The 20102-nt window shown below is 42.0% G+C and overlaps 1 protein-coding gene across 2 annotated transcripts; it reads left to right on the top strand.

Annotated features, from left to right (window-relative positions):
* Positions 1-189: 189 nt before the first annotated feature.
* On the top strand, positions 190-18798 carry G3BP1 (G3BP stress granule assembly factor 1). 2 transcript variants are annotated; one of them, XM_005523593.3, is made up of 12 exons: positions 190-319; positions 11307-11420; positions 12595-12676; positions 13048-13221; positions 14033-14123; positions 14623-14716; positions 15087-15291; positions 15713-15814; positions 16188-16299; positions 16623-16748; positions 16857-16966; positions 17721-18798. In XM_005523593.3, the coding sequence occupies exons 2-12, from the start codon at positions 11326-11328 to the stop codon at positions 17925-17927; spliced, it is 1398 nt and encodes a 465-aa protein (XP_005523650.1). In that variant the 5' UTR covers positions 190-319; positions 11307-11325; the 3' UTR covers positions 17928-18798. The 2 variants fall into 2 exon arrangements, with proteins under 2 accessions (XP_005523650.1, XP_005523649.1); XM_005523592.3 differs by having other exon boundaries at positions 16836-16966.
* The last annotated feature ends 1304 nt before the right edge of the window (positions 18799-20102 follow it).

Genomic DNA, 20102 nt, shown 5'->3' with positions numbered 1-20102 from the left:
CAAATCTATCAGCAGTCGCCCATCGCCCATTGGTTCGCCAGCCTGTCAATCACTCTCACGGTCCCGCGGAGTGCTGCCGCATGGTTGGCTGGCTGAGCTGCCCCTCAGCTCTCCGTCCTCCTCCTCACGGCCATGGGCCAACCGGCATCCGAATGAGGGCGAGCGCCGCTCTCTGAGTGGCTGGGCCGCGCCCGCTGGGGTAGGCTGCGCGCCGGATATATGTAGCCGGCGGCAGAGCACGCCGCTGCGTGAGGCGCTTCTCGTCCGCCGGGCTCTGTGGTGAAGCGGCGCCTCCGCTCCCGTCCCGCTCTGCCCGCAGGTGAGGGGGGTGGGGGGCGCGGGGAGAGACCGGCGCGGCCGCGCCTTCCCGGGGGAACCGCGGGCCGCACGCACCGCCCTGGCTCCGAGGCGCCCCCGGCTCTCAGTAGGCCGCGGGCCGTGCGGGACGGCGCTGCCGGCGCCCCCCTCCCCCCCTCCATCCCGCCCGGCGTGGGGCCCGCCCGGTCCCCGCGGCGCTTTGTGGCGGGCGCCTTCCCGCCTGACCCGCGGCCGCGCAACCCCCGTGCGGGTCCGGAGCCTTTGCCCGAGCTCCCGGTGCCGCGGCGGCCTCGGAGCTCCCGGCGAGAGCGGTGCGGGGTAGGGGGGGCGGGCGGGGGATCGGCTGCTCGCGGGCCGCATTGTGCGAGGCGAGGTGTGCGGGTCGAGCTTTGTTCTCGGGTTTCCAGGCTCGAGGGCTTTTTCGTTCATTGCTTTTGGGTTTCGAGCAGGTGGGGCCTGGGAGGAGCCCACCCAAAGCCCGAGGTGTTCCCGCTCAATAGCGAGCTGTAACTGCGGGTTGAGGGGCAGTGCTGGGTGCTCGCACGGTCCGGACCTGGGTATCAGCTCGAGGTGCCTCCCTTGGTGTAACTTTATAGGTGGAGGAAGTTATAGTTCGAGCAGGAGAGCGTGGATCTTATCCTGGTTTACTGCATGACCTTGGCTGAATCCGAGATTAAGCTAAGATTTAAATGCGAAGTAGTGCTTTAAATGAGACTTTCCAGCATCCTATAAGGCTGGAGATGTACGTGCTGGAGAAACCCCAGAGAAAAGGTTTCGCTACGTCTTCCAGTACCTCCTGATGTTGATCTGGATGTTCTAACGTCTTCCTAATTCTCAGCGGGTTTACCTGGTGACCTTCTATGTTAAGGCTTGCATGCATATAGTAAGTATTCTTTACCAAGAAAAGGATTTTTTTGTTCCACCATCGGGGGAAAGCAGCATTTGCAGCAAGCCGCCATGTTTCCAGTGTGTGCTATTTTTGGCAAGCCCCTGCTCTCACAGCCAGGAGTGACAGCTTTAGGAAATCTGGACACTGCTATCAAGCTTTGGAAGCTGATGCTTCCAGATGCCATAAATCAAACGTGGGGAGGGGTGTGTTGGATTTTTTTTTTTTTTAGCTAACAAGGCTTGTTAGATTGATGTTATAAAGGGAAGTGCAGTTGACAGACAAAAAACTGCATTTCATACCTTTCCTGGTATTCTTCTCTTCAGACAGATTTTCACTTTTCTTGTTCTCTGTCTGTAAAGAATAATCCAAGCCATTTTGCTAGATAGCTCTGTGATAGCTTCCATGCTGCTGATCTCATCTCATCCTGTGAACTGAACTCACCTTTCCTGGGGTGTTTCAGTCACCGCATGTAATGATGTAAAGTTGTGAGTCTAGCTTTTTTTTTTTAAAAAAAAAGTAGTGTAGTGGATGGCATACGTAGCTAATTTGAAGGTTGGCTGGAAGTATTCACTTAAAGTCTTACAGCCTTATCTTTGTGATGGAGATCTCACTACCTTTTTGACAGCATCACGTGTTGCAGGGACTGGTTTGCCTGAAAGGCACTACTAAAATCTACTAGAAAGTGTAATTGTACAAAGTCTGTTAGGAAAAATAAATCAATGTTGGAACCTTTACAAATATGTATCATATTTGTATATTTTATAAACATAAATATTTAAAAAAACCTTAATCTTGTCTATGTCAGGGTGTAAAGAGTGGCCCCAGTTCCTGGCTGGTGTGAATTTGCCCTTTTTTTGCTAGGTTGTTTTTTTTAAGTGTGGATTCCTTAAGTTGAAGGCTGGGAAGCATAATTGAAATTAAAGTAGAAAACCTGGTGGACAAGACTTAGTCTGTGTGCCAAGCCCATCAGGATCTTCTGTTGGCAGTCTTTGCATTTGCAGTCTCAAAAACAACAAAAGCACAGGAGAGGATTTGTTTGTGGTGTGATGGCAAGACCACTGCTCTGCTGCTCACTTGCTGCTGGCACAACAGTATCAGTAGAGTTCAACACAACTGATGGTATTTGGACATCTGAATTTTAAACAGAATCTTTATGCACTTGATGAAACAGCAAGTTCTTTGTTTCAGAGCTTTATTTTTCAACTTGCAAATTGTAAGGCAAACATACAGAGCAACACTTTTTACTGAAAGGGCAATAAAGCAAAGGTGATGTTGCTTTAAGTATATCTTGATATTTCTGTTCAAAACAGTAGGACATGATAAGAGGGCACTCATAAGATTGGCATAAATGACCTGTTTGAATTAGAAACCATTGTTCTAGTTTTTAATATTAGCACCTGGGCTTTTTTGTCTGAATAAGGTGATGACTGAAGAATCAAAGAGGAAATCCAAGCTGAGCAGGACTTCAGCAGGGCGGTGTTAGTTGCTGTGCTGGCTGTAGTCTGTTCTGCTTGCTATAAAAGTGATAGTTTGCCCTAGAAGACTGGGTGATTTTTTTTTTTTTTTTTTTTTTTTTTTTTTACAGGTGACTATGTAAAATCTGCAGAGTTGAAGTAATTGTTTTCTGGGGTACCTGCTAGTGGATTTGATAACCTTAAATAACCTTACATTAATGAGTACTTAAAAACTGAAGTCTGTACCTCAGATACTGTAAAAAGAATCCTTAAACTTTGCAGGCAGTGAGTGTTGTACTGGCTTGAGGTCCCAGTTTTGCTATATTAAGTCTGGACCTTTTCCAGGAAGACATGGCTGGTGCAGTGCTGCTTTCAGAGCAGGAGCCCGGGTGCTGTCAGTTATGTAGGAGTGATCTGTGATGAACCTGATTCCTTGCTGAGGCAAACGTGCAGCACTGCACTGGAAAGTGCTGCTGCCCATCTTCCATTTTCATCTGCTCTGCCCTGTGCTGCTTCCTGGCTGCTGCTGGGCTGACTTTGTTTTGTTTTTAATGTAACAGTGCCATGATGGGTCAGTCCTGAGTGCCAGGATACAGCTGATACATCAAGTTTAAGCATCTTTGTGACCTAAGCGGGTAGAGGTGAAAGAGTTGATTCTCTTTACAGTTATCTGTTGCTTGGCATGCAGGAAATACTTTGAATCTTAATCTTGGTGATTCTAATCTGAGTGGCATTAAGCTTGAATTTCACTGTAGTGTTGGTGTAGCTCAGGGTTCTGATCTGCCTCTTCTGACTGCTGATGAGTAACTTTTGCTTTTTTACTTTAAGAAGCTGCATTGGAGCCAAATGGAAAATTTGCAGACCTAAGAGAAGATGACTGGACCTGCTGCCAACTTCATCGAGATGTTGGAGCAGCTCTTGGATGTCAAAACAAAACCTGTTCTAATGGCAAAATCACAGGGTCTAAGTAGTTGCTTTATCATGAAGCAGTCTGGAGAGCAGTATAGGCAGAAAGCTGACTTACTTTTATAATTAAAAAAAAGAGTAAGCAAACCATTCAGCACTATTCTACTTTAAGATGAAATTTGCATTTTTAAAACATAATTTTGCAGAAAAACATTGCTTCTAATTGAGGGGTAAATGAGGTTGAAATAGGTTCAATTACAAAGGCAAGTCCTTCCCCCATGTTTGAGAGCCCATTTAGGATTATCTGATTTTAGGATTATTAAAAATGTAAGAATATTTCTGGGAATTCTCAGGGCTTGGAGTTCTCAGAGAACTCAGATTTTGAAGAGGAGCTCATTTCTTACTTCCGTTAAACCACAAGAGCCATGTGTTTTATCTGTACTACTAAATGCAACAGAGCTCTCCTTTTGAGGGGGTATGGAGTGTTGCTTGTTAGGCTCAGGACAGATCACCTTAGCTTAATGTTACAGCAGGTAACTGCTGAATAGAAATGATGATTATGTGATCAAGTACAAACTTGGAAGCCAGGTGAAACAGCTTTAAAAAAGAAGGAAAACCCCACAAACCAACACCATATTAAGCTCAGCACCCAGGGAAGGCAAAGTGTTTTGAGGGATGAATAAAATTGCCAAACACTTGGTTGAGAATTTCTTACTATATCAGTTAGTTTTAATACCAAGTTCTCAAGATTCTTCTGGATTAGACTTTTCCCTTTTGTAAACAGGACCTAATTTGCTATTTGTCTTCGGAGGTTTATGCACTTAGCCACAAAGGAATAGAGTCTGGTATAATTTTCCTTACCCAGGTAAATGTTCATCCCTTACTGTAGGGGTACAGATGCTGATCTCAAATATCCTAACTTACACTTCAGGTCATCTTTGTGTTTTTAATCTGCTTTTGAGCTTAGTGCTCTGGAAATCATGTTTCTCCAAAATGATCTCTTTTCTTTTAGATTTTGACTGAAAGCATTAGCAGTCTTTGGTTTGTCTCTTGCTTGGTAGAGCTGAAAAAACACAAGGAGCACTGATTTTTGTCTAAAAAAATGGCAGACTCCATCATATCCATCAACTTGTGGATCACACTTAGGTTTGTTAGCAAAAACACCGGCAGAATTCTACACTGACAGCTCTTCAGCAATTGCTGGTTTGTTTATTTGTATTCTCCCCGTGTTTGAAGGGCTGTGCATTACAGCTGAGTAAGGCTTCCCATCTGCCACTGGCAAGCAGAGAGTTTTTTTGGTACTAGCATGGGCAGTGCTGAATGTTATTCTCAATTAATTTTTAATCTTGTGATGAACTTTTTTTTATTGTGCTTAAATTATTTTTCTTTTTGATTGGCTTGGATGATTTGATTAGAAAATAGTTAAGTTTCTAACTTAATTTTTCTTATCCATATGTTGGTGTAATGCATGGCTTTTCTAATGTATCTCAAAGCTTCAGAAGGGGCTCAGGTATTGCTCTGCCTTTCTCCTGCATCTGAAAAATGAAGCACAGAGAAAGCTGTTTGCCTGGTGATTCTGGTTGCTGTGTGATTATTTTTTTAGGATCTAGTTCCCTGTAACACCTCAAGTATTTTACAAATGTAGGCACTGCCTGTCTGTGTAGGTTGTGTGGGTCATACAGTGGAGATGAGTCACAAGTGAAAGGAGAAATAACTGTGCTAAGTTTGACAGTTTAGACCCATGTTTTATTAGGTGTTGGTTTGGAAGGTTATTAAAGGCTGTTCTGTCTGCATGATATGTCTGACACTTTATTCACACTGCTCTGAAGTGCCTGCTTCTGGAAATTCCTGGTGAATACATTCATCTTGCAGACTATCTCAATGCTTCCTGGAGATGCTAGTAAGAACTGAATGCTGGTAACTTCACAACTTGTCCCACTTAGATACTCAAATATTTATTTATTGCATAACTTATCCCATCATTGAATTTCCATTGATTGTGGCTGCCAAGCATCTTGCCTCCTGTGGAATAGTGCTGACTTAAGATAATTTCTCCCAGGCTCAATACTTTGCCTCTGAACCTGTCAAAAGGCAGAAAAGATGAACTGGTTACAGGTAGGCAGCTCTAATGGCTTGTCTGAAATACAGGCTGTGCTGCTGGGACACTGTCCCAGTGACATTGTCTGCCTCTGCAGCCAGTGGGAGGCAAGTAATGAGACCTATTTTTTAAAGCAGATTAGTGTTTTGGGGCTTCATTTGCCTGCTTATTTGAGGTGCATTTTCAGCTCTATAATTTAGGCTCGGGTCAACAGCTGGATTGTTTTGGGTTTCTTTGTTCCCCTTGGATAGTTAAGGCTATATTAAAATAAGGATATCTCAGTGTACCTACAGTCTTTGTGTTTTAAATACACATTTACTAGCTCTTCCTACTTGAGACCAAGCTGGTGTGATAATACAAATCCCCCGCTGAGATGGGCCCTGGAATTTGCCATGGGATTCAAGTTTAGCTTGTGTTCCATTATTCACTTTAATGTTTTGTATCATGACTCACACAGGTACCAGCCTCATGGTTTGTTTCTTTTATCGCTCAGTCAGCAGCAGAGCAGGTGCTAGTCATGTAAAATGTATGTAGAGTTGGAATTAACTGTATTTGTTGTTTTGTTGTCAAAATCAGTCTATATCATGGATCTTAGAGGCCTCTTTGGCATTTTCTTCTTTTTTTTTTTTTTGTCTATAACAGCAGCAGTAACTGCTTCTAGAGCTGGTTATTCCATCTTGATAAATGGTTTTTGGCTTTGAGCATGTTCACCTGTTGCTAAGCAACTTGGAGAAATCCCAAATGACACTTAATTATGCAATCTTATTAACTATTGACCAGACCTTTAATTTCCACTAAAATTGCTGTTTGCCACATTTGTGGTGTGTTGTGCTTGGATACAGACACCTCTTTTCCATGTGACCTTCTCCTGCTGTTTCTTCAGTTTCCAAAAAGCCTTTTTAAGTCAAGGAATTCACTGATACCAAAATGAGGGAGTGGAGCTGTATGAAAAGTTCAATATTCTGAGTGGCTGTTGTGGCACCCTGTGAACTCCACCAGTTTGTAGAGGTGGAAGGACTGGAGTTCAGATGGTCACCTTCTAGCACTTGAGTAGCCAAAGGAGAAGGGGTGAACTGCTGTGTAATATTCCAGTCAGGACTAGAATGCATTGTAGGAACTTTGGGTTTCTTGAGAAGGTTCCTTATATTGAAATGCAAATTAAAAAAAAGTAATTAAAGATGGCAGAGAACAAAGAAATGAGGCTAATGTTAAAAACACTCCAGAGCCTGTTGAAATTATGATTAATTTTTAACTTCTCTTTGTGTTAGTTCTAACTCTTTTCTTGACAGAAGAGGTTTAAAATTGCCACACTCTTTGGGAAGTGAAATTGGGTTTTGGTCCTTTGGCTTTTTACATCAGGCTTTTGTCTGAGTCTTGGGACAGGTTGTCCTGAGGGTCCAAACATCCTGTGATGTGTGTAAGAAAGACACAGGGTTTTTTCTTTTGTGTAGGAAGTCCTCTAGAAGCAACATTTAGGCTGAACTTGTCTGATTCAAAAATTTAAAAAAAACCCAAATCAACAAAAACCCCAAACAAATTGGGTTGTGTCAGCAACAATTAGTTTGCTTTCACCATGTTGTAGTTTGGTAAGAAAATAAGAAATGCTAGCTGTGAGTGCAGAGTCCGTTTTTCTGATCACTGATGTACTAATAGGTTTTGTGGACCTAAATCTGAATTTGCTAATGTGGAATTTACATAAATGGGTCTAATTTACATAACAGTATTTTAGAAATTCAGTGCCTGACATTGATTTTCTGCCAAGTGGGAGCATTGTAACAGATGGTGGAATTTTCCACCAGCCAGGTGATAACCACTGTAAAGGAGGTGTTTGTCTTCCTCTAAGTCCTTGGCTTAAGGAAGGGACTCAGTTATGCTGCAGAATTGTTATGGTGTACTTGTTATAATTTGACTTATCCAATTTGTTTTACATATGGGATAATACGAATGTATGATTATGAATGAACCTTAAATAATCAGATTTTCGGCTTTTCCTGTCAATTTTCACCCTTTCATCATTATGTCAATTGACAGGAAAATGTGTGGATAAGCTTTTATCAGGAGTAGCATAGTGACAGTTCAAACATTTGGTGCTATTATGTGCTGTGCAATGAAAATGTAGTATGAAGGATTTGCAGTTTTTCTTGGATCAGGGAATAGTGGAGTAGTAAATTGCTCATGAGTGGTAGGGAGGAAATACTCTCTGAGGAGATGCTTGGCTTCCACCATTCAGGTTGTGCTGGCTGGAGAACAGGAACAGATGGCAACTGGCAACGTAACAGCAGGTGTAGCAGCAGTAAAAACAGATTGTTGTCCTCTGATTAGGTCATGTAAAGGTTTTTCCCATTTCTTTTCAGATCTGCTTGAGAACAACTGGGCACTCAGCAATTCTTCTTTTCATGTTAGCAGTTATGATAAATTTTTCACCCTTAGCAGGAGGGAAGTTCTTTTATGTATATTTTTAAGCATGTGAGTATGACAGACCTAATTAAGCCACTTCCAATATTTCTTGAGACCAGTATGGAAGATGATGTGCCTGTGTGTTAACACTGAAAAATAGAAATCTGAAAGAGCTGTAGGTGAATCAGCCGTTGAGATTTGAGTGCTACAGGATGATTTTGGCATACTGTGAGAATGTCAAGCTTTGTACATTGGTGTTCTAGGAAGCACTTAAAAATAATTCTCAGAAGAGCCTGATTCATCATTCATCAGAACTGAATAGAAAACCTGCCTATTTACATCTGTAGGAATAAGCTTGAATTCCAGGGAAACTGTCTTGACAAAGAAATTAAGTGTACCTCCTGTCATTTTCCAAATGGTGATCTTGGTATATGGTAGGACTGGCTTCCTGGCTGTAAACTGACTGCACAGAAGCAAATTTTTTAGCTGTTAAAGAAATCCTGCATTGTCAGTTAAACTGACTGGGGATAAAAGTGCAGTTTGTGTCTGTGCCATTTCTGTTCCCCCTGATTTAGGATTGGCCTGCTCCTTCTAGAGCTTCACAAGTACTCAGGAGGCAGCAGTGAGATTAGGAGGTCAGCAGTGGTAGCTGTACTTCACCTTTGCTGTGGTTTTTTTATTGTCTGATAATATTTTGTGGGGATCTCACTTAACATGCAGCAGAAGGCAAGAGTTCATTTCTTGGAGATTTTTGTCACCTCAGACTGTGCTGGGTGTTGGACACCTGTATCTGTAAAACATTACACTTAGAGTTCAAAGGCTTCTGCAAAACCACAGATAGTGGAACCTTCCTGAAATGAAAGTGGTTTGCAGAATCTGAGCATTTCCTGCAGGCTGTGGACTATTTCTTCCGTTCTGCATGGTTAGCTCTTGAAAATATCCTCAAACAGCTGAAAGCTGAATGTTTTGGAAAGCCTCTTTCAGTTCTAGGTCATATTTAGTCTTATTTTTTTCTGCACATTATCATGTAGGCAACATTTCTTTGTGTTGTGGTGATAGACACACGTCCTGCTGAAAGAGGGGGAGTTCATGGACACATCATCTGGGGCCCACCAGATATTTTTCCCTGTGTTTAAGCCTAGAAAGAAGTGTGTTTTAAAATAGAATGGGAAGAGTTCTCATTTATTCTAGACTTTAGAAAGTTGAGGAAGTGTGATTGTATTAAAAGCAGAACAAAACATATCAATGTATACAAAATTACAGCTCTGCTGTTACGTCTTCTGGCTTGAATCTTAGCTGCATTCCTCCAGTAAAGCTGGATGCATTACATTCTGGCCACTGCTGGGAGTTTGGGTGTGATCACATCCTCTGATCTATTACCTGGATGTCCTGACAGTGTAGCTAAACATTGCCTTGTCCTTTGATTGCCATGTGTTGGGTGTTTGACTACTGATTGAGATACATGAAATTTGCCAGGTTCATTTGGACTTAGCTTCACCCAAAGTACCAGCCTCCATGGCACCTTTTAAGTACATTCATCTTTTTGAGGCTTAAAGCTTCTGTTTTGCATTCCTGGTCTATCCAGCAGTGTGGTTGTGACTTCCTTTGCAGCCCTGTGTGTATTGTGTGCTTGAAATTGTCACTGCAATAACACCAACCTGGTCACCTGTGTCTTTTGAAGCTCTGCTCTGTTGTCAGTTCTTGATGTCTAAAGGACAAGTTCTCTGAAATTCATTAAATACAGTGAGTATCAAATTGAGTTTAAGATTCTTGGATGAACTAGGATAGGGCTTAGTACAGGCGGGTGGGAAAGCCAGTCTTTTTCTTACCCTTTTGCTATGTTTGAATGATAAGTTGTGGGCAACTCAGTTTTCCCAGGATATGGGATGCTTTTGGGTATAGTGGCAAGAGAAAGCTTGTCCTAAGACATGTCTGGCTTGGCATGAGAATTTGTGGGCTCCATCTGGATTAGTCTGTGCTGAAAGACTACTTAATTTGGATTCATTTTTTTCCCCCATTCTGTGTTCTGGCTGTGATCCAGTCTGGGGTTTCCCTCAGTTGTTGATGCCACCATTTCTTGTCATTATTTATAGTTACCAGTATTAAATAAAAGCAGATAAGTGATTGATGATTCCTGAATTGCTTTTTAGAGGGCACAGCTGAATAGTGTCAGTTTTGACTTGCACATCACACCTGGAGAATGTGCATATGGGATTTGAATACCATGTGTTTGGGAAAAGAACTGTGAAGGAGATTAGGGGTCAGTAGTGGAGAGAAAGTTATTTCAGCAGCAGAACTGTTTTCTTAAGCCCCCATTCTCTGCTGATTGATACAACTGAGTGTAAAGCAGAAAATCTGCTGTTGGTTCTGTGTTTGATACCAAGAACATGCCCTGCTATTGGTGTTTATCCCTGTAAGTTTAAAACTATTTTGAATGAGTTTGAACAATGAGTATTTAATAACAAGGAAATGTGCTTTGGTTTGGGCTGGGCTGTCCTGAAGATGGATGTATTGTGTAATCTACGTGCAAAGACTTTATTTTTGCAACTTACAGATCCATGGAAGGTAGATAGAAGGTGCCCAAATGGATTTGTCCCTGGGCATGGCTGGTGCTGTTCACTTGACTGGTGGTCTGAATTGAAGTGTAAAGTGACTTGCTGAGATTAATGAAATCAGGGGAAGAGCAGTATGTGTTTGTTCATAGCATAATAATTTTAATATAATCTAATATTCCTCCAGAGTGCTTGATACTCACAGCAAGCGGTGCTGTGCTGCTGATAAAAATAGGTTGGACTTAGTCTGACCTTCTAAAAATGCCCCTAATACAGTAGCACAGGCTTTGCTTGAGAACATCTGACTTTTAATTCTGATTGTGAAGTCAAGTGAGGTAAGTAGAATTTGGATTGACTGTAAATGTCTTAGCCACTTAGCAAATCCTCTTGACAAACCTTACTTGTTTGCCGTCTGCTTTTTACTGAGGATATGTGGGATGATTAACTACTGGCAGGTTATGAGGTAACCTCCCTTGGCCTTGCAGCTTCTCCTACCTCTGGTTTGGTACCCAGGAATCTTCTGCCTGGCACCAAAACTCCGATGACTCTGAAAACACATTGCTTAAACTGCTTACAGGGGTAAAACAGTCCTGGTGCGTGCTTTCTGCTGTGATTAGGTGGCTTATGCAATCAGGATGTGAACAGCCATTTGAAATGCTCATGGTTTATGGAGCTTTTGTTTTTTTCCATAGTTTTCAGTTGACCAAAGAAATGGTGATGGAGAAGCCAAGTCCCCTGCTGGTCGGGCGGGAATTCGTGAGGCAGTACTACACTCTGCTGAACCAAGCACCTGACTATTTGCACAGGTAAAGCTCTGCTTTGAGCTGCTTGTCTGTGTGAATTCCTTAACTTGTGTGCTAAAATTTGTGAATGATCTTACTACGGTGCCTTAGCTTGTTGAATTTGGTCACTTAAAAAACTGATTTATTCAAGATGCATGCTGAGTGTCACTTGGTTTTGATCAGCTGGGTTAAAAGATGTATAATAAAAATTACAGGAATTCTTTAAATATCTGAGTTCTGGTTCTAACTGAAATGCTGCTTGCCCCACTTCTGCTTGTAATCAATATAAATAGAAGCTGGAAAAACACCACTTAGTTAAGCATTTCTGTAGTTTTTGGATTGATAAAATGCCCCCTGACTAGGAGGAAATATTCAGTAAGTTGTGTGCTTGTGTACTCGTCTCTTGGGAGTCACACCAGCTCTTTCTTAAAGGAAAGTCGGAAAATTATGGATATGCAGCAAACTATAATGCATTATCTAAACAAATGGGTCCTGTTTAGTTTGTCAGGTACCCTTCCTGAAACTAGTCTTGTTTATGAAGATGCACTTTGTTTTGCTTTGTTTTGAGTAGCTAGATGAAGTTTCTGAAACCTTTCTCCTTCCAGTCTCAGGAACACTTACACAGAGTGCACACTTAAGTGTGCAGCTGACCTCATCCTGTTGGGTCAGAGGACAGTTGACTCTCTGCCATGGAATCCATTCCAATCTTTTATCTGCTGGCACAGTGCAGTACCATGGTGCTTAGGGCATTTCAGCTGGTAACCACTCAGTTACAGAAAGGAAGATTTACCTGCAATACTTTTTTTACTGTAGAAGAGCAAAACAGTCCTGTTGCTCCTTGCTCAGACTTGAAACCAGAACTTAAGGGGGAGCCTTCAGCGTCCTGGATGTTCAGGGTGTTGCTTTGGGGACCTCATGCAGAAAGGGGATAATGGGATTGGATCATGAGCTCCTAGGAGACTTTGGTTTTGGCTGTTGGTGCCTGGGTGTCTGGCACACCTGAATGCGCCAACTTACTGGAGAAAACTTTTTCCCTCCACTTCCAGATTGGTAACAGGATTATAAGATTTTGTGGCTTTTTTCTAGTGATTCAGACAGGAAACTTGCTTAGAAGTGTATTATTCTTACTGCACTCTAATGCAGAGGCTCAATGTTTTTGCACAGCAAAGATTGGCATTAAAATATTTCTTTCCAACAGGTTTTATGGAAAGAACTCTTCCTATGTCCATGGTGGCTTGGATTCCAATGGAAAACCAGCTGATGCAGTCTATGGGCAATCTGTAAGAACTTTAAAAAATGTGTTCTTTCCTTCTATTTGTCACCTTTATGGTTGAGAAGAGAAATGTATCCAGCTGTGGTTCACCCCCACCCTGTTCAAGTGCTTTCTCTGAAAGAAAAAAAAAAAATGGGGAGGAAAAAAAACTGTCTCGACTGTAGACAGCAATAGTTAGGCAAAATGTGCTTCCTTTATGGAAAGCTCATCATGTAAAATTGCTTGCAAAGCAAACTTAACAAGCATCCTCTCAAGCTTTCTCTCCAGAGTTAGGGAATGTATCTTAAACTAATTTTTATGGTTTTGCTTTCTCTGAAAGCTGCTAACTTGGCAGAAGTGGCTTCTGCAGCATAACCCACACGTACTGTTCTTTCCTAGGATATCCACAAGAAGGTGCTGTCACTGAACTTCAAGGACTGCCACACGAAGATCCGTCATGTGGATGCCCACGCCACCCTCAACGACGGTGTGGTGGTGCAGGTGATGGGGGAGCTCTCCAATAACATGCAGCCCGTGCGCAGGTTCATGCAGACCTTCGTGCTCGCGCCCGAGGTGGGTGTGCCGGGCTGCCAGGGGCTTCTGGCAGCATTGGTGAGCTCTGTGCCTCAGGGCTGCAGTCTGAATGGTTACACTGGGACGGGAACTTGCCACAAAATCCAGCAGTTATGTTCTGAAAATTCCTTTGGGAATTACACTACTTCTGTATGATTGTACATTAACCTTGGATACTGAAATTGGTTATAAATAGTCTGACTTTGGACTCCTAGGTTAGTGCAACACATTTTTTTCTTAAGCATGTTAAAATTATGTTCTCTTTGATTTGCTATCCTAGCAACTGGTCTTTTTACTGAAAAAGAAGTGGTAGAAAGAGGGAAATGCTTCCTGTCACTTAAAAATATGGGTTCCAGATTTTCTTGTTCATAGAGTGCTGGTGTAGCATTTGAAGTGGCATTTTTAAATAGACTTCTATTAACAAAACAGTTCACAGAGTTGAAAATGATAGTGAAAAAGGAGTGTTGTGAGATCACTCCATTTTCCCATATGACTTGGAGATAAGGATTAATACTTTAGACCAGGAAGTTGTCCCTCACACTTCTTCAGTGTTGTGAGCTATTGGAATTAAAAGCACTTCAACATTTTTTTTTCCTTTGTTCCACCCATACTTGACTTGTTAGGAGTGGTGTCTTTTTTTCTTTCTTGTTTTCTTGCCCCAAGTAACATTATTTTCTTTAAAGAGGCAAATTTGGATTAATCTTGTTGGAAGGATGATTTGCTCAAACCTTTCTTGTTTTCACATTACTTCAATTTTTACATTACTGGGTTGTTGTAATTGATTCAGTTCTTCCCTTTGATTTGCTTTTAGGGCTCTGTTGCAAACAAGTTCTATGTCCACAATGATATCTTCCGCTACCAGGATGAGGTTTTTGGGGACTCTGATACTGAGCCTCCAGAGGGTAAGTAGCAGAAAGTTTTGGATGGTTCTGTCGATATAGATCCAGACCCAAACACCAACATTCTATTCCCAGATCAAAGGAAATATTCTTGCTGGAGAAGACAAATCAGTGTTAAATTTCATGTGCTTGTAGGTTTTTTCCTTGCCTGTAGTTCTTTACAGTCCAGCAAGGAGTTGACATGCAGATGATTATTGTTCTGGCATAATCTGTTTCTACTACAAGGACTGTAGGACTTACTTAGGCAGTTGCAGTCAGATTTGTAGGTTATGAATCTGGTTCTCTGAAGTATTTGGAAAATGGTTTTTTAACCTTGGTCAAAACTGAATAATCAAAGTGGTAGTGGAAATATAAAAAAATGTCTGTTTGGTGTCACATCTTGAAAGTGCTTCTGGTGTGCTCTTTGATATAAACTTCACCTGTACTTTGTGGTAGGTGCCTTGTGTTTGAGCCTTATACTAAAGATGTATGTTATTTTTTTTTCTTTTGTGACCTTATTTAGAATCAGAGGAGGAAGGGGAGGAACCTGAGGAAAGACAGCAGACACCTGAGGCCGTCCCTGATGATAGTGGTGCTTATTATGAGCAGACTGTCAGGTAATAATATATTTATAGATGAAGTCAGGTGTTGTGTGAGACAGGCTGCTTGTAGAACAGGTCACATGAATTTATTGCTATTAATAGTTTTCTTCTGACAGTCAAAAAATTCTGTTTGTTGATCAGCTGAGTCAAAATGCTGTTGGGCTGAACATGGAGATTCTGGAATTAATTTTTCATTTTTGCTGCTTTATAATGTACCAATGCAAAATTTGCATTCCTGTGCAATGTGGCCTTACTTGGCCTTGTTCTTCCTCTCAGATGTCATGTGCCTGACTTCTGTACTGGATAAGTAGTACTGCTTATCACCAGTAACAGAATAAATACAATACCACCTCTTTTTCCTGCTTTTTGTGCTGCTGTGTAATAGCAATGACATTGAGGAACACCTGGAAGAGACAGCTGCAGAGGCAGAGCCTGAGCCAGAGGCAGAACCTGAACAGGAACCTGAACCAGAAGTGCAGGAAGAAAAGTCTGAGCCAGTATTAGAGGAATCTGCCCCAGAAGAGACTGTGGAAAAGAGTCCTTCTCCAGCTCCTGCTGATCCAGCTCCTGCAGTGCAAGAGGACTCCAGGGTAATGATGGGGGATCTCTCTTTTCTCGGATGTGGTTTCATCAGTATGGCTCTCCTGTCTATTTACAGAGCTTTATTTTTACCTGGGGGTTTTTGTCACTTCTCAGTGTTAAGGAAGGTAAAAGTGGATGGATCGAGACTCAGGAATCCAACATTTCTATTAACCTCCATGTGATACTTGGTGTTAGGCCACTGCTGTGTCTGTTTCAAGAGTAGAAGTGTGACTCCATTATCATTACACTGAGTCTTTTGAATTTAAATAATTTGAAGGAAATTGTGGGGAAACTGCTATTGGCTGGCTCCTGATTTTCAAGTATAAGTTAAAATTTGTTCCTGTTATCTTGTGTCTGTTAGCTGTCCTGTCAATGATATATTTCAGCAGGAGATGTAGTTATGTTATTATTCTTTTTTTTTTTTTAAAGACATTTTCCTGGGCATCAGTAACCAGCAAGAACCTTCCTCCCAGCGGGGCTGTCCCAGTATCAGGAATACCACCTCATGTTGTGAAAGTACCGGTCTCGCAGGTAGGAATCCAGCACCTGGAGAAGTTTAAGCTCTAAACTGGCTGGCAGGGGAAAAAGAGAGTGAAATCTATTTGCTTCTGATTTGGCTTCCCACGCCCCAAAGACTTTGGCATTCTGTGATTCCTGATAGGCTTTATGAAGATGTTCCTTGGTTTTTGAGTTCAGGATTAATTGTTTCTCATAGAGGAAAATGGAATGTTCATGTGAATGCTGCTTGCTTTTAACATGAGCTAACCTGTATTTTAGTCACAGGTGGGAAAAACTGTTACCTTTCCCTGTATTTATTTTATTACCAACTTGACAGTGAGCTCTTAAAAGCTGAACCTCCTGGTATGTCTGATTGAACTGTTGACTCCTTTTTGAATTGATACAGCCCCGCCCTGAGGCAAAGCCCGAATCTCAGACCCCCCCTCAGAGACCTCAGAGGGATCAGCGAGTGAGGGAACAGCGAACGAGCATCCCACCACAGCGGGGTCCTAGGCCAAGTAAGAGAAGCTTCAGAGAAGCTGTTTGTTGTTGCTTAAAGGTTTTGGGGAACCAGTGTGATAATTAACACTTTTAAAATCTCATTATTTTTGTCAGTAAGCAAACGATTTTTACTCAAGTGGAAATTCAAGCTTGGCCTCAGCCAGGTGATAGAAATCAAATAGTTACACACTTGCTGGTGTAGAATGCTTTCCTTTTTTTGTGTATGAATGGATAGACAGTGTGAATTGATTCTTTCTAATGGTGATAATTCTGACCATGGCTTGTATTTCTGTTTGTTGTGGGGACTGACTTTTCTAAAATCAGTTTTTTTCTGTTCAAGTTCGCGAGGGTGAACAAGGCGACGTGGAAACCAGGCGGATTGTGAGATACCCAGACAGTCATCAGCTGTTTGTTGGCAACCTTCCTCATGATGTGGATAAATCTGAACTTAAAGATTTTTTCCAAAGTAAGTTGATTGCTTTGCTGTCCTCTGAGGGGTTGGGGGTTGCAGCCATGGGCGTGGTCAACAGAGCATTCTAATGTATGACCCAAGAACTTGGCTTTTCTCTTGCAGGCTATGGCACTGTTGTTGAACTCCGCATCAACAGTGGTGGAAAGCTCCCTAATTTTGGGTTTGTGGTGTTTGATGATCCTGAGCCAGTTCAGAAGATCCTTAGCAACAGGGTAAATAAATTTCTAGTCAGTGATTTTTGGTCTGTTGACAACAGACAGTGTTCTTCAGCTTAACAGGAAGAGATTATATTTGGTCCCTTTAGGTTTTTTTGAGCATATTAAAGTAGGTGTGATGTTTTTCCCTCCTATTACCAAGATTTGTGCAGTCTTTTGTCATTGAAGTAGCTTGTAGAAACTCAGTACAGAGCCTTTCTCTAGTGGGAGGTTGCTGAACACAGGAAGTGTATAAATAGCTTTCAGGAAGACAAGGTAAAAGAGTGATTCTATGGACAAGTAGAATCTTGTTTGTCAGAGGCTGAAAGGCAGAAGCTGTATTGGTGTGCACGTTGAAAAGAATTTTGCTAACAAAGGCAGGAGGTACCTGCTCAGCCTGTCAGCAGTGATTGCTAATGTAGAATGTGTGCCCATGCCTGCCTGCTGTGGTAGGCAGGGACTCTGGCTGCACCCTCACAGCCATGCAGTGAGCTTGCTTACAGCCCAGCTCTTTCCTAAAGCACATCAGAATGTTAATTCTAAGCCTGAGATGACTTCTCAAGGGTCACTCCTTCACATCTGTATTTTCTTCAGTAAAGCCCCAAGACTGGATGCATGGTTTGGCTATTGCTATTGTTTACCAAGCAATCCTAAAACCCTTCAGAGTCTTTCATGGAGAGGAGCATATGAGACAAAAGTTGCAGGAATCTGCGTGACCTTGAAGAGCTTGTGGTGACCCATTAATGACAGTACCTTTTCTGCTTTGTTACAGCCCATCATGTTCAGGGGAGAGGTGCGCCTGAACGTGGAGGAGAAGAAAACACGAGCTGCCAGGGAGGGTGATCGCAGAGACAACAGACCCCGTGGACCTGGAGGCACTCGTGGGGGGCTGGGAGGTGGGATTCGAGGGCCTCCACGTGGAGGAATGTCCCAGAAGCCAGGATTTGGAGCTGGAAGGGGGATCGGGCAACGCCAGTGAATTCGTCGCGGATGTTGACACGGTGGCGCAAACCCTTTTTCCTGCAGATTTGTGAATTTCAGCCTTGGGTATCTTGGAATGTGGCCCTAGCCTGTTATAGACTGCTACGTTTGATACTATTTTGGCCCCTTTTTGTTGTGTTATGGTTCTGTGATTTTTTTTTTTCCTAGTCCTTGTCCCAGATTCCAGCTTTGTGGAACAACGTTTTAGGAAAAGTGGATTTTAAAAAGAAAAGAACTGAATTTTCTTCTTCACCTCAAACTTACGGACTGATTTTTGTTTTTTTGGTACCAGTGGTTTTTCCTAAAGGAATGTCTCTTTCTTTTTTTCTTTTATTTTTTTTTTCCTCCCCTCTTTCTACTGAATTTGGGTGCAGTCAGCGGAATAATATTTCACGTGCATGCGTTCAAGAGCCTGTAGGAAAACATAGTTCTTGGCAAGTATTCCAAGGGCAGAAAAGCAAAACTCTTGGTGTTTCTTTGAGGGTCATACGAACATCCTCCGGTCTTGGAGACATTGCCACATGAAAAATTGACTTTCACCTTTCTCTCTGTGGCGCTGTAAAAGTGGAATAATGGGTCCGTAGAATCTCTTTTCCTTTTGATACATGATCACAGCAAGGAATTCGAACTACTGTTTTACCACTTTGAAATTTTGGATTGTGGGATAGGTTTTAAATGTCTAGAACTTGACTCTTCAAACACTTTTCCTGAACTTGTGAAATTTTTTATTGAAATAGGGAGTTTTTTTCATGTTTAGTTTGTATTTGTATAAAAAAAAGCAAAATTGTTGTGCCTTCTATTTATCTCTCATTCCAGTTATGGCAAATTGTTTAAAAAAAAATAAAAAAGGTCTAGATTTGCTTTATCAAGTCAAGAGTATGTTGGAGTTTTTCCAAGGGGAAGAGGCTCTTCAGTCACTAGGTTTACAAGGTAGAGGTGGTTGTAGCTAAAGTTTTTAATACCTTCTGTGCATCACTTTGGCTGCATTTAAATTATTGAAAACAAATAACTTTATGGATGCAGAAGTTAATAACTTGAAGCTGGGCAGGTCTTGTAACCATTGCAAAAGTACAAGCAAAGCAGAAATACTTGTGTCACATCGTTTACAGTTCCAGTTGCTGTAAGTAATAGTTATTTTTGCAGTACTTCATTCCTTGCTTCAGACCTGAAGTGGATAAGAAGGAATTCTTGCCAGAAGTATGGAAGGTCTGTCCTGGTGTTAAGATGCTGAACGCTCTCCACCGCCTCTGAAAGAAGATGAAACTGAAAATAAAATACAAAACTGGGTAATTTCAATCCAAGAGATCCTGTGAGATGGTGCTGCACCAAAGCAATATTTCTGTAATGCCAGGTGTTAAACAACTGGAAAAAAGTGGTGGATTTGTCTACACCAGACCTCCAGGTCTCTTGGCAGCACAAAAGAGCTGTGTAGGAAGTTTGCTGATCTGTGTCGGGTGTCACTGTTTCCATGTTTCTTGGTTTGTGACTATAATGACTGTGCAGTGTATCATCACCTGTGCTTGCTGTAAGCTCTGGAGCAGAGCTGCCCTCGGTATTACCTGTCCCCAACAGTCATGTTTTGCCTTTTCCTTGCCAGACTTACTGGTTGAAACTGGTTGTACTAAATGTTGCTAGAGTGTTGGTTTGTTTTATTTTTCTTGGCATTTGTTACACTGTTTGTCCCTTCCCTCCTTACAACTGTGTCTCAGATCGGCCTGCTTACCATCTGTACCTGGAGATTTGATACCTTGGTGAACTGGGGAGAGTGTGAGCTGTGCTGTGCTCTCACAGACAGCATTTGGGGAAATTCTGCTGTTTCCTCTTCTGGTGGTAACTGGTATTTTTTAAAAAAAACAAAAGCTGTCTGCATTTTTCCTATCAGGAATGCCTGTGAGGTGAAAGTATGCAATGGAGATCTTTCACTGAACCCTGTCCTTATTGTTTGTGATACGTTTTTTGCCCCTGTGTTGGGTTTCTACTGTTCTTGACATTAAATCCGAAGACTGCAGTAACAGGTTGCACTTCAGACTTATCAAAGTGCTTTTAATAGAAGCTTTTATAGCTCTTAACCAAATCTGCAAAAGCATCCGTAAGCTTGAAACCCCCATTTCTGTAGTGGGAGCTGGACAGTTCTGTCTGATTTGAAAGAAGAGTGTCAGTAAAGAATTTTAAA

The sequence above is a fragment of the Pseudopodoces humilis genome, chromosome 17 (assembly GCF_049639895.1).
Source record: "Pseudopodoces humilis isolate 2021_Gansu_Grassland_sample_001 chromosome 17, ASM4963989v1, whole genome shotgun sequence".
NCBI classification, from domain to species: Eukaryota; Metazoa; Chordata; class Aves; order Passeriformes; family Paridae; genus Pseudopodoces; species Pseudopodoces humilis.
The sequence above is the reverse complement of the archived record's forward strand: the minus strand, read 5'-3'. Positions and strand labels throughout refer to the sequence as shown.

Coding starts and splice junctions, on each gene's coding strand:
- G3BP1 (XM_005523592.3), top strand. CDS start 11,326: ATGGTGATGGAGAAGCCAAGTCCCCTGCTGGTCGGGCGGGAATTCGTG. Junction 14,124..14,622: donor TGATACTGAGCCTCCAGAGG/GTAAGTAGCAGA, acceptor GACCTTATTTAG/AATCAGAGGAGGAAGGGGAG. Junction 16,300..16,622: donor ACAGCGGGGTCCTAGGCCAA/GTAAGAGAAGCT, acceptor TTTCTGTTCAAG/TTCGCGAGGGTGAACAAGGC.